General features: G+C 40.9%; 1 protein-coding gene across 2 annotated transcripts in view; it reads right to left on the bottom strand.

The window, feature by feature from the left end:
- The window catches only part of tspan15 (tetraspanin 15), a 55,215-nt gene extending 44,919 nt beyond the window's left edge, over positions 1–10,296 (bottom strand). The window contains exon 1 of one of the 2 annotated variants that reach the window (XM_049565745.1): positions 9,990–10,296. In XM_049565745.1, the coding sequence (XP_049421702.1) occupies positions 9,990–10,145 (156 nt within the window). In that variant the 5' untranslated portion in view covers positions 10,146–10,296. Of the gene's footprint in view, positions 1–9,985 lie in introns of both variants that reach the window. The other variant, XM_049565754.1, reaches the window with a different exon arrangement.
- Between the last annotated feature and the right edge of the window lie 5,423 nt (positions 10,297–15,719).

Genomic DNA, 15,719 nt, shown 5'->3' with positions numbered 1-15,719 from the left:
TAAACAGGGACAGTGGTTGAATTGGGAAAATGTAGAGAAGAGGAAGCTCAGTTAGAGGGACCTGTGGAGTATGGAGGAGAATCATATTAGATTCCTGGTAGGGGCTACATACGATGTGTTACCAACCCCCCAGAACCTAAAACTGTGGGTAAATGGGGACCCATCATGCCCATTGTGTTCACATACTGCAACCTTAAAGCATATTTTGTCAAGCTGTAAAGTTAGCTTGTCACAAGGCCGATATACATGGCGACATAATCAGGTGTTGAAATGTTTAGCTGCAGGCATCGAAGGGAAACGAAGACAGGTGAATTCAGAAGGTGTTAAGGATAGGAGTTTAGTCATTCAGTTTGTCTGTGAGGGAGAGAAATGTAGACGAGATAAGTTAGTGAGGAAGCAAGGGTGTGGCCGCCTAGAAGGTGCTTGTGATTGGGAAATGCAAGTAGATCTAGGGGGAAAGCTTGTTGTTCCCCAGGAAATAGTTTGTACCAGGCAGAGGCCTGACTTAGTGTTGTGGTCAGTGAGTCAACGGATAGTTTATTTCATTGAGCTGACAGTTCCTTGGGAAGACTCAGTGGAAGAAACCTATGAAAGAAAAAAGCTTAGATATGCAGACTTAGGAGCAGAAGCTGAGCAGCGAGGATGGAAGACTAGGATTTGTCCAGTGGAAGTGGGGTGTAGGGGATTCATAGCAAGATCAGCTGTCTCACTCCTGGGGGAACTTGGAGTGCGGGGACAGAGTTTGAGGAAGACAGTGAGGGAAATGTCAGATGAAGCAATTAAATGTAGCCAGTTTATCTATAAGAGAAGAAGTAATGCCACTTGGGGGCCAACAGGGGGAACTACTAAACAGGGCACATAACCCCTTGAGATCAGGTGGAGAGATCCACTTCCTCTCACGAGAAATCCAGGAAGAGGAAGTATTTAAGTGTGGGAGTGGCCTATTTGAATCCATTTTGTTTGAGGCCATGTGGCAAGGTGAGTGTGTTTGCTGATCTTGTAAGTTCATTTAGCTCCTTTAACTTTATCTTATATTGGAGTTATGCTATGTAGCATGTGAAATAGAGTATGTTGAATGTGCTAGGAAAGGTAGTATCATGTGAAATAGAGTATGGTGAATGTGTTAGGAAAGGTAGTGTCAGCCCTGCTTCTACTTAGAGCTCGCATGTACAGAGCCTGGGCTTGGTTGAAGATGGCAGTGCTGCTTGGGCTGAGAAAGCCATGTGTGGGCTGAGAAAGCCATGTGTGTAAGTAAGGAGGAAGTCCAGGAAGAGGAAGGGTATTTAAGTGTGGGAGTGGCCTATTTGAATCCATTTTGTTTGAGGCCATGTGGCAAGGTGAGTGTGTTTGCTGATCTTGTAAGTTCATTTAGCTCCTTTAACTTTATCTTATATTGGAGTTATGCTATGTAGCATGTGAAATAGAGTATGTTGAATGTGCTAGGAAAGGTAGTATCATGTGAAATAGAGTATGGTGAATGTGTTAGGAAAGGTAGTGTCAGCCCTGCTTCTACTTAGAGCTCGCATGTACAGAGCCTGGGCTTGGTTGAAGATGGCAGTGCTGCTTGGGCTGAGAAAGCCATGTGTGGGCTGAGAAAGCCATGTGTGTAAGTAAGGAGGAAGTCCAGGAAGAGGAAGGGTATTTAAGTGTGGGAGTGGCCTATTTGAATCCATTTTGTTTGAGGCCATGCGGCATGGTGAGTGTGTTTGCTGATCTTGTAAGTTCATTTAGCTCCTTTAACTTTATCTTATATTGGAGTTATGCTATGTAGCATGTGAAATAGAGTATGTTGAATGTGCTAGGAAAGGTAGTATCATGTGAAATAGAGTATGGTGAATGTGTTAGGAAAGGTAGTGTCAGCCCTGCTTCTACTTAGAGCTCGCATGTACAGAGCCTGGGCTTGGTTGAAGATGGCAGTGCTGCTTGGGCTGAGAAAGCCATGTGTGTAAGTAAGGAGGAAGTCCAGGAAGAGGAAGGGTATTTAAGTGTGGGAGTGGCCTATTTGAATCCATTTTGTTTGAGGCCATGCGGCATGGTGAGTGTGTTTGCTGATCCTGTAAGTTTATTTAGCTCCTTTAACTTTAGCTTATATTGGAGTTATGCTATGTAGCATGTGAAATAGAGTATGCTGAATGTGCTAGGAAAGGTAGTATCATGTGAAATAGAGTATGGTGAATGTGCTAGGAAAGGTAGCATCAGCCCTGCTTCTACCTGGAGCTCGCATGTACGGAGCCTGGGTTTGGTTGAAGGTGGCAGTGCTGTTTGGGCTGAGAAAGCCATGTGTAAGTAAGGTAAAGGAGGTTGATTAGGTTAGTGTGGAGAGCAGTGAGACCTGGCATTAGGGGAGTGTCTCTGGGACGCCAGAGATCACTGTCTAGCCTCCTGGAGGTGTCGTGGGACCAACTAGACGAAACACTGGTGAAAGGAGGTTCCCACCCGATGACCCCAAAGACATGCTAGTTATCACTGCTCATTGGTTTGTATAGTTAAGTCTTGCCATATTAGCTTATCATAGGGCTTAGGTTTTTCACTGAGTGTTGATCCTTTCTCTAGAGCACAAGCTTCTTGTGTTTTATTTGAATTCATTAATAACTGGACTTTGGACAGTTTTTCTGTATGCTACAGTACAACAAAATAACAACTATAAACACAATCAAAATAGATTAGAAAAGAAAGCACAGGACGGAAATCCAGGTACTCCAAAAATGTAGAAAACAAGGAAGGAAATATTAAAAAGCCTTTGTTGTAGTAATGGCTTAATCATTAAAAGAGCCAAATGTCTTTTGACCACTGCAGGTCTTTGTCGGGGCTTTTAAAGGTATGGCCACTCCTCTATTAGCAGGAACCAATAGGAGGCCATCATGTGACCCAGATAATGACATGACAGGTGAGACAAATACAAAATAATGAAACAATTTTTATTTAGCCACAATATTACAGGTTTTTTAACATTTCTTTCCTGGTTTTCTTTATTTTTGGAGTGCCTATTTGCCTTCCTGTGTATCTTGTTGTTTCCTGTTTACCATGAGCACCAGACACAAGGTTTTGATCTAAGTTTCATACAGAGCAACCAGTCATCTAAAAAAAGGGGACAATTAAATACATAGCCTGCTTACTTACTTTTGGTAGAAGCACAAACATCAAGGAAAAATGACCAAATTAACAAAATCTACAAGTCTACAAAATCATGCAGGCAAAATGCTCCGCTTCTGAAATGCTCACTGTTTGGTATGACGCCGTGCGACAGACAGAACAAAACCGAGTCTGGTGCCCCCAGTGGAATTGTCCCTCCCCACTGCCTTAGTCAAAATGGTGATGAAGATAACAAAAAAGGGACTAATTTATATTGGAACGTGCCTAACTTCACATTACAGCACCTCTATTTAGAGGTGTTCCTGGCATGTCCAACTGGTAGGAGGCCCCAGGGCAGACCCAGAACACGCCGGGGGGGATTACATATTTTGTCTGATTTAGGAATACCTCGGGGTCCCCTAGTAGGAGCTGGAAAAGATTGCTGGGGAGAGGGGTGTCCGGAATACTTTGCTCAGCCTGCTGCCCACGCGACCCAGCTTCGGATAAGTGGAGTTAATCTGCAGATACTCTGGTTCAAAATGAGACCAAACTTTTCTATGCATGCCAGTTTTTGAGGCCAAAATGTGGCCTGAAACAGACAGTAATGCTTGTTGTTTTTAGCCGAGCCCATTTCTGGCCAGTTAAGAGGAGCAGTCAGCGGCCAGTGACTGAACAAAACAACTGTTGTGAATCACCATGAGAGACCCTTGACCATACCGTCATAAATGTATAGAATATGAGGGTGATTGGTAAAGTAGTTTGCCACATTGGTTGCAGACAGGCAGATATACACATGCACTCACACATGACCAAATGTATGATCCCCTCCAGGCTTACACTGGGCATAATGAAACTGAGAGCAAGACATTGAAAGCCAATAATACTCTTACAGTTTCCTTTTTAGGCAGTTTAAAAAATCTGTTAATCTACAAGAGAGCAAAGGTCTGAGGTTGTTAACATGCCGCAAGAATGTGTTCAGGCGACACAAGCTCACTACCAAAGAACTTGACCAATGCTGCCAATTAAGCTGCTTGTTGTATCAGCATGTGTCACTAATTGCAAGAAATGTTGGAACAACATGCAGTCAATTAAAAATATGTTTAATTTCACACACCAGTACTATGAGACATACCGTTGGTGCGGATATCAATAAAAACAGCAGCCATTCTAATGCTGAGAGTGTGAACATTAGCTACTGTCAATGTGTTTCAGAGGATGTGACAATATGACCCAAACTGCTCTTTATTCTGAACGGTATCACATCACGCTGAGATAAACCACATTCCTCAGAGATAGCATGTGGTGAGAAGTCTCTTTAGCATGACTGAATCAACAAGCTGCGGGAGCAAAGTAAATATAACTCATTAATCTGTTTCACCTCTCCTCTATCAAGGCAGCATTCATTCTCCATAATAAACCCATTACAGACTCCCTCTGCCTCACCATCCCACTCTCTCCTGCACTCTCTCCTCATGAATAAACGTTTCAGAAATGTCTCACAGAGGAAACAAACAAGTGATTTTCTTTGTACGGTAAGTGTTGTGTCAATCAGCCATCTGTGTGCACAAATATACAATCTGTCATGTTGTCGGTGAGAGGCAGCAGCTGCAGGGTTTAGATATGGTGCACAAAAACCTTTATTCCTATGGAAAAAAAAAGAAAGAAAAAAAGTTGACATAATGTAAGCCATCAGAGAATATTGTTTCAGTTCTATCAGTTAATCCAAGATACTTATGGAGAAAAGTGTCATAACCAGAAGATGAATGGCTTTAAGTTATGGCTATAAAAATAAAAATGGAAATTTTAATTATTATCATTAAGGCATTTCCCCCTTGTTGTGGACAAAGAGCAGCATCTTAGAACAAATTCAAGCACTAAACCACTTAAATTGGACAAAGACTTCAACAATGATTCCTTGCAGCTGAAGATGTGCGACTGTTATGACGCAAACTGTCTCTTTTACCAATCAAATTTAGACCTGACAACAATAAGTTATTGATATTAAGTTGCCCCTACTGCTAAGATAATGTTTGTTTATATTCATCTGACAAGTAAGGTTGGACAAAGAGTGCTCTTCAGACAACACTTTAAAAGCTACAGGTGGTAACTTTTATGAAAATATCTTTATGTCATATTGGTTGAAACTGTCACTATACTCTAAAACAGGGGTCTTCTCTGTTTTTCAGGCCAAGGACCCCTTAGCTGAAAGAGATGGAGCATGGAACCCGATAAAGTTGCATGGCACATTAAACCAGGCGGATGGAGGCTGGCAGGCAGCGGGTCATATCAGCCTCAGGCTGCAGTCTTGATCTGTATTTGTATTTCAGGAAACTCCACTTTCACACAGATACATTGTTGCAAAACACATAATATGCTGGATTAATATTAATGTGTATTTTCAGACATTTTAATTTTTGAAAAGACAAAAATAAACTTTCAAAAAATTATCAAACAATAATTTGGCAGAACCCACGGCAGTAACTCTAAGGACTCCCTAGGGGTGTCAGACCCCCTGTTGATAACGCAGGCTCTGAAAGAAGCACATGAGACTAATAGTTTGTAATAAAAAAATATAATGTCCTTCCTCCTCCTCCTACTGCTCCTTATGGCATTCCCTGGAATCGACTCAGAATGGTAAGCAACAACCAATCAGAGCCAATGAGTCTCTGGTGCAGCTGTCAGTCATAAATCGTGAACTGCAGTCAAACTGCCAAACTAGACGGCGCTGATCAAATGTGAATCAAGATTCTGTTAATGTATTGCCTATTTTTCACCCCATATGTTTCCAAAACATATTTCAATGTACTGTTTAGCTGTAAAATGAGGAAGTACTCGGCTGCCATATTGGATTTAACTGACCCTAGTACAGAGCATCGCAACCAGCAGCCAGACCACCTCTCTCATTTTACAGCTAAACAGTAAACTATCTGGGTCTTCAACAGGGGTCTGTGACGCCTGGGGAGTCCTCAAGGATATTGCAGGGGGCCTCTAAATTATTGTTTGATAATTTGATTTCTATTTTCAAAAGCTAAAAATACACATCAACGTGAATACAACATATTATTTGCAAAGATAAATCAACCTTTTCATAAAACAAACCCATATAACTTACAGTACACAACACTAATGTTTACAAATGAATATAGCAATGAAGCTAGCTAATGCTAAATCATTGTGCGACTCTTATCCATATAACATCATGTGAACTAGTTAGCTAACACTTACGCACTATCGAAACATATTGGCCAATTAGCTGTATTAATATTCCAAGTGTTCGGACATTCCTGTGAGCCACAATGGATGATTTTGTACCTTTTCAAGCGAGACATTCTGACATTCCTTCCACCTCAGAAACCACCTACAAAAGTGCAGCGGGTGAGGCTGATGCACTGAGCCACGCTACAACTGATGCTGACTTAACAGCTACAGGCAAACACAAACAAAAGAAGACCTGATAATAATCAGAGAATTACCTGAAGTGCAATCCAGTTATGTACAATATATTTAGTGGGAGGGGCCTTGCTCTGTATCTCTTTGAGCTAAGAGGTCCTTAGCCTGAAAAACTTGCGCTAAAATATGTTTCTGAAAACATTTGAGGTGAGAAATAGACAACGCAGTAACAGAATCTTGATTCACATTCGATCAGCGCTGCCTAGTTTGACAGTTTGACTGTGGTTCACGAGCAGTGATTGATGAGCTGCTTGAGAGACTCCTTTGGTCTGATTCGATGTTTTCGTTCATGTAGTAACACCATTAGAAATGCTACAAAGCAATAGAGTAGGTAGAAGAGTACGATTTATTTCACAGATTATTTGTCTCATTTAGTGCTGTGTGAATATAGTGACAGTGTTAGCAAATATGAAAAGGTTATTGTTTTGTTAAAGTTAACAACCACAGCTTTTTTGTAGATATGGCAAACAGTTGCTTATTTATACATCCGGCAGTTATGGAGCAACATTATCATTCATGTGGAGTTATATTTATGTCCAGCTGTTGAATGTCAATTAAATATTCACCGTCTTTCATCTTTTCAGTCTCCATCAGCTCCTAAAAGTGAAATATCTGGTTCTTAAGCTGCTAAGTGCTCCACTGTGTTCACCAGCTACTCTCTAAATGTGTCTGTCTGCTGTTTGGTGCTGAGCAGGTCGGGTATGATGGGTTTTTAGAACTTTTTCCCTGATGCCTGCTGCAGCTGAAATGGACACTATGAGAGTCGGACACAATGAGCTGAAACTCTCCACAAAGCTCAGTAAAGCCCCAGAAGAGTTGCAGATGCAGGTGATAATTCGGTAGGTTCATCATTACAAACAACACCTTTCACACAGTCACATCGTCTTCACATTGTGATTTGATACATTTGTTGTGAAAAAAATATTGATTATAGCCGCTTTAATGAATTAAATAATAAAATACTCTTATTATTATTATTATTATTGTGCTTTGTATTTCTGTTATAGCTTTCCCAGGGACTTTGGATTTGATGCATGTTTGCAAAGCTTGTTACACATGAGGAGGATGTAGCTAAATAACCTGGTTGCGTTTTTTGGGGGCCTTGGACAGTCCCCCGGACATCTGGTGTCTGTGAATATTCCAGACCTGCAGAAGCACCTCTTGTCCATCAGCAGATCCCTTCACAGTCATTAATATCTTGTATTGGTCTCGTTTAAAAAATTAAGATACTAATACTCTTAAGTAACGAAACCCAATAAAGTAGACTATTTTATGTGATACCCATAATGTGAATGGAGAGGCATGCAGTATTGCCATGTATTAAAATGTCTTGGTGGCACGCTGAACTGCTAACTCAAACAGCTGCAGCTGGGGGAGTGTGAGCTCCATGCTACGGACAGTTGTGAGAGTCCACCCGGCTGCACACACACACAGTAACAGAGCAAAATGTGTTGGTATCACATGGCTAACGTTACCCAACGGTTATTTCAGGTCTGTGTGAGTTTGTTCCGTTTACCAGCTCAGTGTTGGTGGCTGCTGCTGTGTTTGCTGGTCCTAACCAGGCAGATGTTAAACTGACCAGCAGCAGAGCGGATCTGGAGACGGCAGCAGCAGAAAGTTTGCTGATTCAGCGGGAAGTCGAGACAGTCTGGGATCAGACCCCCGATGCAAAAAAGGATCAAATTCAGGTATCATTTGACTGGAGATGTTTCCATACTACTTGGCACTGGTTTAATTTGGTAATCCATAAAACAGACAAAAGTATAGTTGCCAAAGCCTAATTTATTAATATCAAAGATAAGTTTCATTGTGCCATATGTCTCAGGATGTGAAGGGTCTGTCTTTGTTTGTGGTGCAGGGACATTTAGTTAGAGATGGTTTTCTGTTAGTATGCTAATCATAGTTTCATGTTTTCCAAATGAGATTACAGACAAAAGTGATTCATACACTGTTATGAACTTCATGCATGGTAAAAAATATTCCTTTTAATGCACATGTAATGTGTGTATAGGAACATGCAAATATGAATGTATAGTATGATGTAAATACTTGGTCTAATATTAAAATAATGGAGCATCATCAGGGAAAATTTAGCCCCAAACTGGTGGTTACTTACCAAATGAAATCATGAAAAAAGTATATATCTTAATTGCTGAATTACTAGGAGCTGTCTTGTCTGTCTGTGTCAGTGTTTTAGTCCAGTCCTGTTATTTTGTTAAATGTTGTACTGTATGTGAGTTGTTTTGTGCACTGTCACAAATGTAAAGTTGTGGACCTCAGGACGAATAGCTGCTGCAATGATGTAGCTAACTTATAATACCTTAAAGGTATCAAGTACTGATTCCCGGCCCTAATAAGCAGTCTGTGAAATATGGTTTTGCTGTATACAAAAACTGCAGAGCATGTCACTCAGGCCAAAAACATTCAGATGTTGAAAAATGAGGGTGTTGCTTACTTAGATCAGATGCAAATAAAGATAACGCCCAGCTCTCAGTCATTCAGGCTTTATTTACTTTTATCTTTAGCGTACTCTCGCACTGAATCATGCTTGGATCATTATCACTGATGAGTTCCAAATCTGTTGATGGGTGCTTTTCAACGGCAGTTATTTATGTTCCATAAAAAAACATGTTGTCATAGTGTTATCAAGCGCTTAGCAGGATATGGTTTACCCTATTGTGGAGTAAGTGGGTGTGTACTGTGAGCCTGTAGTATACTCCTGTCATGGTCTGAGATGACAGTACAGCCCTATCAAATGATTAAATAAGTAAATAACCAGAAGCAAAGAGCCATTTCACTTGCTACACTTTTTTAAAAGACTACCATGCAGAATATGCTGGTTGGCATCTGAACACTACCATTACTAGACCAACTCTGTCATTTAGAGCACTGAAAGCCTTGTTGCTGTCTGATCTGTCATCCGGTTGCCCACACATGACTCATGTCTGACCACAGCAGGACATGACAAAATGTGCACCAGCAGTGTGTGGAGTCTACCAGAAACACAGAAAGCCTCAATGTACTGTTCCTCTTTTCCTTTTGTCTTTATTTGCACCCTGGCTGTGTTTACCCAGCACAGATCAGCCAGGTAAGAGCAGGGTAAAGGTTCACAGGGGAGGGTGCGGCCACATAGAGGCACACAAGACGGTTATCAAAGTCAGAGCCAGCAGAATAACATTACTCCACAGGTACAACACCTGTCGCTTCACAACTGGAGATGACTCCACTGAAGGCTGTCATTTAAAAATGGGATAAAACACATATCGGTCGTTTCCTCTCAATAAAAACATCTGTATTTCTCCGGAGCTGAACAGCACACACAGCCACAGCCAACACCATACATAAACACACACACATCCTGCCTGTCTGTCTGTCTGTCTTTCTGTCCCCACAAGCCGGGGCTTTCTGAGCAAACACAGCGCGCGCTCCCCTTTTAACAAACAGTAGCCATGACGTTACTCACCCACCAGCCGATGGCATAGGCGAACAGGATGAATTTGATTAAAAGGTAGGAGAAGCGGTGACAGTATCTGGTATCTTCTTTGTTGGACATGGTGTCTGACTGAGGACAGTTGACTCCAGCGGCTCGCTACGCTGTTGACAACACACTTCCGCGTTGTCATCGTCACCACACCTGTGGGCGCACGCGGGAGTGATAGATGGATGGACAGGCGGTTATACAGTGTAGGAAAAAATAAAATAATGAGGAGCTTTACGCGGTTACAGCGTAAATATGTAGCCGATATGTCGTTTTTCGATCAATTAATAGCTTAAATAAAATCGTTTTTGACCGCCGAGCAACAAATTTGATCAAAATGTCTCAAACCCCCTTCAAACAGGGGCGTATCCAGGGATTATGGGCTCACTGTGCTCCCTTATTTCCTTTATTTTGGAAAATAAACGTCTTCTTTTGGGATTCATTACCTCATTTTAAGAAAGGTTTGGCCAAGACAACTGTATGACAATAGGCTACAAAGCAATATGACACTGACTTCCCTCCCCCCTCTGCAGCCTATGATTCCCACAATGCCTACATGAATTGCCTAACCTCTAGAGTATTAACCTGTCTACTCAGGATTTTGTCATAAAATGATAAATTCTAAGCACACTTTTAAAAAAGGCTGCCCTATATTGTTGCGCATAGACACAAATTAGTGATGAAAATGTCTTTATACAAACAAATATCAACAGAATTGTGATGCCAGTGAATATCTATGAGACGATGATACTTTAATTTTTAAAAATGCTTGAGCCTCAGTTGATAAGGGTGTAATAATGTTAGAGACATAAAAAGCAAACAAACAACCACAATTTTACCTCTGCTTCATTAAGCACAGTGTGTCTTTGGTTTAATATAGCAACTAAGCAGCACATTATGTATTGTAATGTAACTTAAAACTTAAAACTAACTTTGCCCCCTAGTGGTGAAGTACAGCAGAAAGACCCTACAGTATTGGACACCCTACTGTGTTGAGTCAGGGACTGGGTTATCTCAAGAGCCTGGTCCTTAAATCCTTTAGAGAAATTGCCCACATACTCCCCTTAAACTTGGTATTCTATCTGGATGAGTATTTTTACAGGACATGCAGTGCACGACAGGGCAATCTATGTGACCATCTAAGCCAGTGTTCTGAGTGTGTGTTCACACTTAATGTGCTTCATGTGACCTGCATGTAAGAACAAGGTTCTGAACTGTTTTGGCTTGATGAAAATGGAAAGTTGGACAAAGTAGTAAAGTATGGGCTGGTTTCATTTCTAAAATTTGGAGAATTAGGCAAACTAGACTGAATTTTGAAGGCATACAGAGTATATTGTTCATGGTTTCCTATCATATGTTTATTTGGTCTCACACCTGTATATATGGAAACTGAGCTAGGCATGAGATCTTCTGTGGGTTTAATCTTGGCGTTAAGGAAAAGATAAGGTAAATAAGCAACTTTTGAGGTTACGGTTTTGCTACTTTATCCAAAAAGTTAAGAGACAACCCAGTGTGAGCTGACTAGAATGCACATCAGACACAAACACTCGTGAAATGCAGGATGTAAGGCACTGGCCCTGGGTGAAATACCAAGTTTTTAGAGGAGTCCATTGGCCTAATGAGGACTTTGGAGCCTCTGAATGAGGACTACCAAATGTACCACTGCTCAGTGTAGTGCCTGTATTAAAGCTTCATACACTAATCACGACACACACATTAGAGATGTAAAGTTAATCCTTGAGCTGTTAAATCAATCAGTTAAAGACTTAAAAATCACAAAGCATACATCGCACTGAAAACAGAAATGGACACTCCATATATCACCATAAAAATTATGTTTTTCAGAAGATTTTAAATTATAAGACTGCATATAAGCAGAATCTATGAATAAACAGCTGTAGACCTGATACACCAAAACAACAGGCAAGCACCTTTGTGTTTAAAGTGTGTCTTGCAAAGTGCATTGATTTGGTGAGAGGGTGCTGTCTGAGTGGCTTTTCAGTTAAGTGAATCCTGTTAGTTTGGTTATTTCTTATTTATCACCTCCATCTTTTCTTATTTTCTTTCACAAGCAAAAGACATTTGGCTGACCACACCAGTGCAAAGTAAAATAAAGCAAATCTGAGCAGTTTCAGATTTTATCATACACTCTTAATTTGTATTCTGAGAATATAACAGTTTAATGAAATTAACTTTGGTATGAAAATGTTTGTTTTTGTTAGTTTTTCTGTGATGTTTTTCTGGACCAGGAACAGAGACTATAATTAGTCTGTGTAAAATGTTCAGGCATGTCAGCGGTCAGATGTGGTCTTTGATATGAGTTCAGGTGCAACATTTAACAGAAGATGTGAGGCAGCGTGAGTCGATGCAGTCATCTGTCTTTGTTTGTGCCAGTTCAGGGTAGACAGGGTGTGTTTCATCCCATCCTCATTAGTTTTAGACCCTGGTTAGCCACCACTGTTATTCCTCACTCTACAGTGCCTCGGGCTCAGAGCCACTGAGGAGACCGCACGTTATGTACACTTACACCACCTCGGTAGAAAAGTTTTCATTCCCCTGCCTGTACCCTTCAAAGTGCCCTTCACCACGCTCTGCTGGCCAGTGAGGATTTGTGAGCATGTGAAAGTACGCACATGCAGTGCAAACTGTACACACACACAACTGGGAAAAGACAGAATGAGTTCAGATAAAAGTAGCAGGCTTCACCACCCATTTTTTCTGTACAAACACATGCGAACACATAGAGTAGATTTCCCCTGAGAGGCAGGGACAGACACACAGAGCAGGGGGGAGAGGAGCGACACAAAAAGAGCACAATGTGGGAAATAACAAACAGCAAAGGGGTCGTCGCTGTCACGGAGAATAAAAGCAACAGAAAGCACAAGAAAAGATGCAACAAAAGAGATGCCATTTCACATTGAAAGCACCATGTTTATCACAGACTACCTGTTGCACGCATTGTAGAAAGTTTCTGCAATGACCAAACATCACCATAGGACTTTGTAGAAACATGAGCATTGTAAAAGTACAGCAACATGAGTGCCCTTAACGGCACCTATGGTTGGTGATAAGTGACCGGTTAAAGAGTACATATTTATACTGTATATCTCCTTTTAAACACACATGCATTGATGCAGTGCACATGTTTGAAGACTTTGAGCCCTGTGTGTATTTGCATGCACTCACATTTTAAAAACTTTTATCTTGGCCTATGTTGTAAAAACAAGGAGCAAATCACCACACTCGAAGTAACCTTAGCCAGGAAGAAAGAAATGCTATTAAAGAGCTTGCATGTGATACTGATATTGTTATAAAACCTGCGGATAAGGGCGGAGCCATAGTCATTCTCAACAACACTGACTATATAGCAGAGGCATATCGCCAGTTGAACGATGACCAATTCTATAGAAAATTAAAGAATAATCCCACTGCTGACTTCCAAAAGATTATCAGTGATCTCACTACTCGAGCCCTAGAACAAAACTGGATAACTAAACATGAATTTGAGTATTTGAATAGGAAACACCCCGTGACCCCTGTCTTTTACATGCTCCCAAAAATTCATAAAAGTCTGACTAACCCCAAGGGTAGACCTATAGTGGCTAGTAGTGAGTCATTATTGGAACCGTTATCCAATTTTGTTGATCACTACATTAAACCATGTGTTCAGAAGCTTCCTGCCTTTGTGAGAGACTCTACTGATGTGACAAACAAAATCTCTGAACTGCAAGAACTCCCTCCTGATACTATTTTAGCTACTTTTGATGTGGAAAGTTTATATACATTATATATACAACATTTCTCATGAGAGGGGTATTGTAGCACTTGCATATTATTTACAAGACCGACATGAAAATTGTTGCCCTCCAAGTTCTTTCATTTGTGATTTAGCATCACTCATTCTCAAACTTTATTCCTTTTCTTTCCACCAGGGAGAGTATTTCTTGCAAGTCAAAGGTACAAGTATGGGGAGCAATTTTGCTCCAAGTTATGCCAATCTTTATGTTGGTTATGTTGAGCAACTGTTTATCTTTAATGAGAACAGAAATCCCTTCTATCACAATATCATAAAATATTTCAGGTACCTTGATGATATTCTATGCATCTTTAAAGGGTCTCAAACAGAGTTTAGAGATTTTTCCACTTATCTCAATACCATGAGCCCTGATTTAAAGTTTTCAGCAGAGTCTGACTTTAAACGTGTGCATTTCCTCGATATGTGGGTCATTTTAGAAGATGGAAAACTTCTCACCTCTCTTTACCAGAAGGAGACTGATCCTAACTCCTACTGTCCTGAAAGTATTAATGAGGCCTACAGCACTGCACTCTCTACACCACGCTCTGAACTATTAAAAAAGAGTGTTAAAAAGGATAAAAAGTTTTCTGTTTCATGTATCACTACCTATACCCCAAAAGCCTATGTGATTAAAAATACCATCATGAAATACTGGCATTTAATCTCAAATGACCCTTCACTTAGTAATAAATTCAAAGACCCACCTTTGTTTGTGTATAGACGGGGGGGCCTAACCTCCGTAATAGGGTGGTCAGGGCTAGTATACAAACAGCTCCAAGTCAGACCCTCTTGGCACCTCTGAGAAATGGCAATTATCCATGCGGCAATTGTGCCCAGTGTAATAATACTCATAAATCTTTTGACTTTAAACATCCCAGATCTGGAAGAAGTTATCCGGTGAGAGGTTTCATTACATGTAACACTAAACATGTGATCTACATACTCAAATGCCCCTGTGACATGGTGTATGTAAAACTATACGTAGTCTGAAGCAGAGAATCAGTGAACATAAAAGTTCCATCACACGTGCCGATCCTAACTATCCTGTTGCCAGTTATTTTAATGCTCTTTCTCATCCCATCTCTTCCCTCCGTTTTCAGGGAATCGAGCATGTACAATTGCCAAGAGGAGGAGACATTGCCAAAATATTATGTCAAAAAGAACTCGTTTGGATACACACATTAGACTCTCTACACCCAAAGGGCTTAAATGTTGATTAGATCTGTCTTAGACTCATCTCTTAGGGTTTTAGGCACTGCATTTTATGACGGTTTGCCTGATGTTTATGCAGTGTCCACACCCTTTATTTAGTGGCAAGTCAATCTCCTACTTGTCATATTGTGTATATATTTATATATATTTTTCTCTATTGTCTGGTTGTTTTTGTCTGCGCATGGTTCTTGTGGAGTGTTTCTATAATGTTTCCTTGACTTGAAATCTATTGCTGTGCAGAGAGGACTACACACTCTGCTTTTGAACTACATCTCCGATCTGAGCAGGAGTGGTGCAGCACAGGTGTTGGTGATTGCCTTGATGAATCACATAATACTGTTCATTGTACTCATGTGCTGATTGTCACCCTGATGAAGGTCCTCTGACCGAAAGTTTGGTTAATTAAAGATACTTGCATCGATCCAAGTGTGCAGATCCTTTTTTTACACAAGTTTATCTAGGCCTATGTTCAAATTTTGAAACCAGCATGACTCATACGATCTCTAGGGAGACGTTTAAAGGCCAAAACACACCGGCGGCGGCTCGACGCGCGTTACGCTATTTTCCTATTTTTCCAGCGTCGCCGCCCATGAAAAAGCGCTATTTTGTACTTCCCAGCCTAGCGGACTGGAGTGTGCAATAGAAATCCGGTTGATGCCCCGCAGCGCGACGCTTTTTGTGTGTGTTGGGGGCGGCACTTGACTCGCGTCA

This window comes from Epinephelus fuscoguttatus, linkage group LG2 (genome assembly GCF_011397635.1).
Source record: "Epinephelus fuscoguttatus linkage group LG2, E.fuscoguttatus.final_Chr_v1".
NCBI lineage: Eukaryota > Metazoa > Chordata > Actinopteri > Perciformes > Serranidae > Epinephelus > Epinephelus fuscoguttatus.
This window is presented reverse-complemented; position numbering and strand designations above follow the sequence as displayed.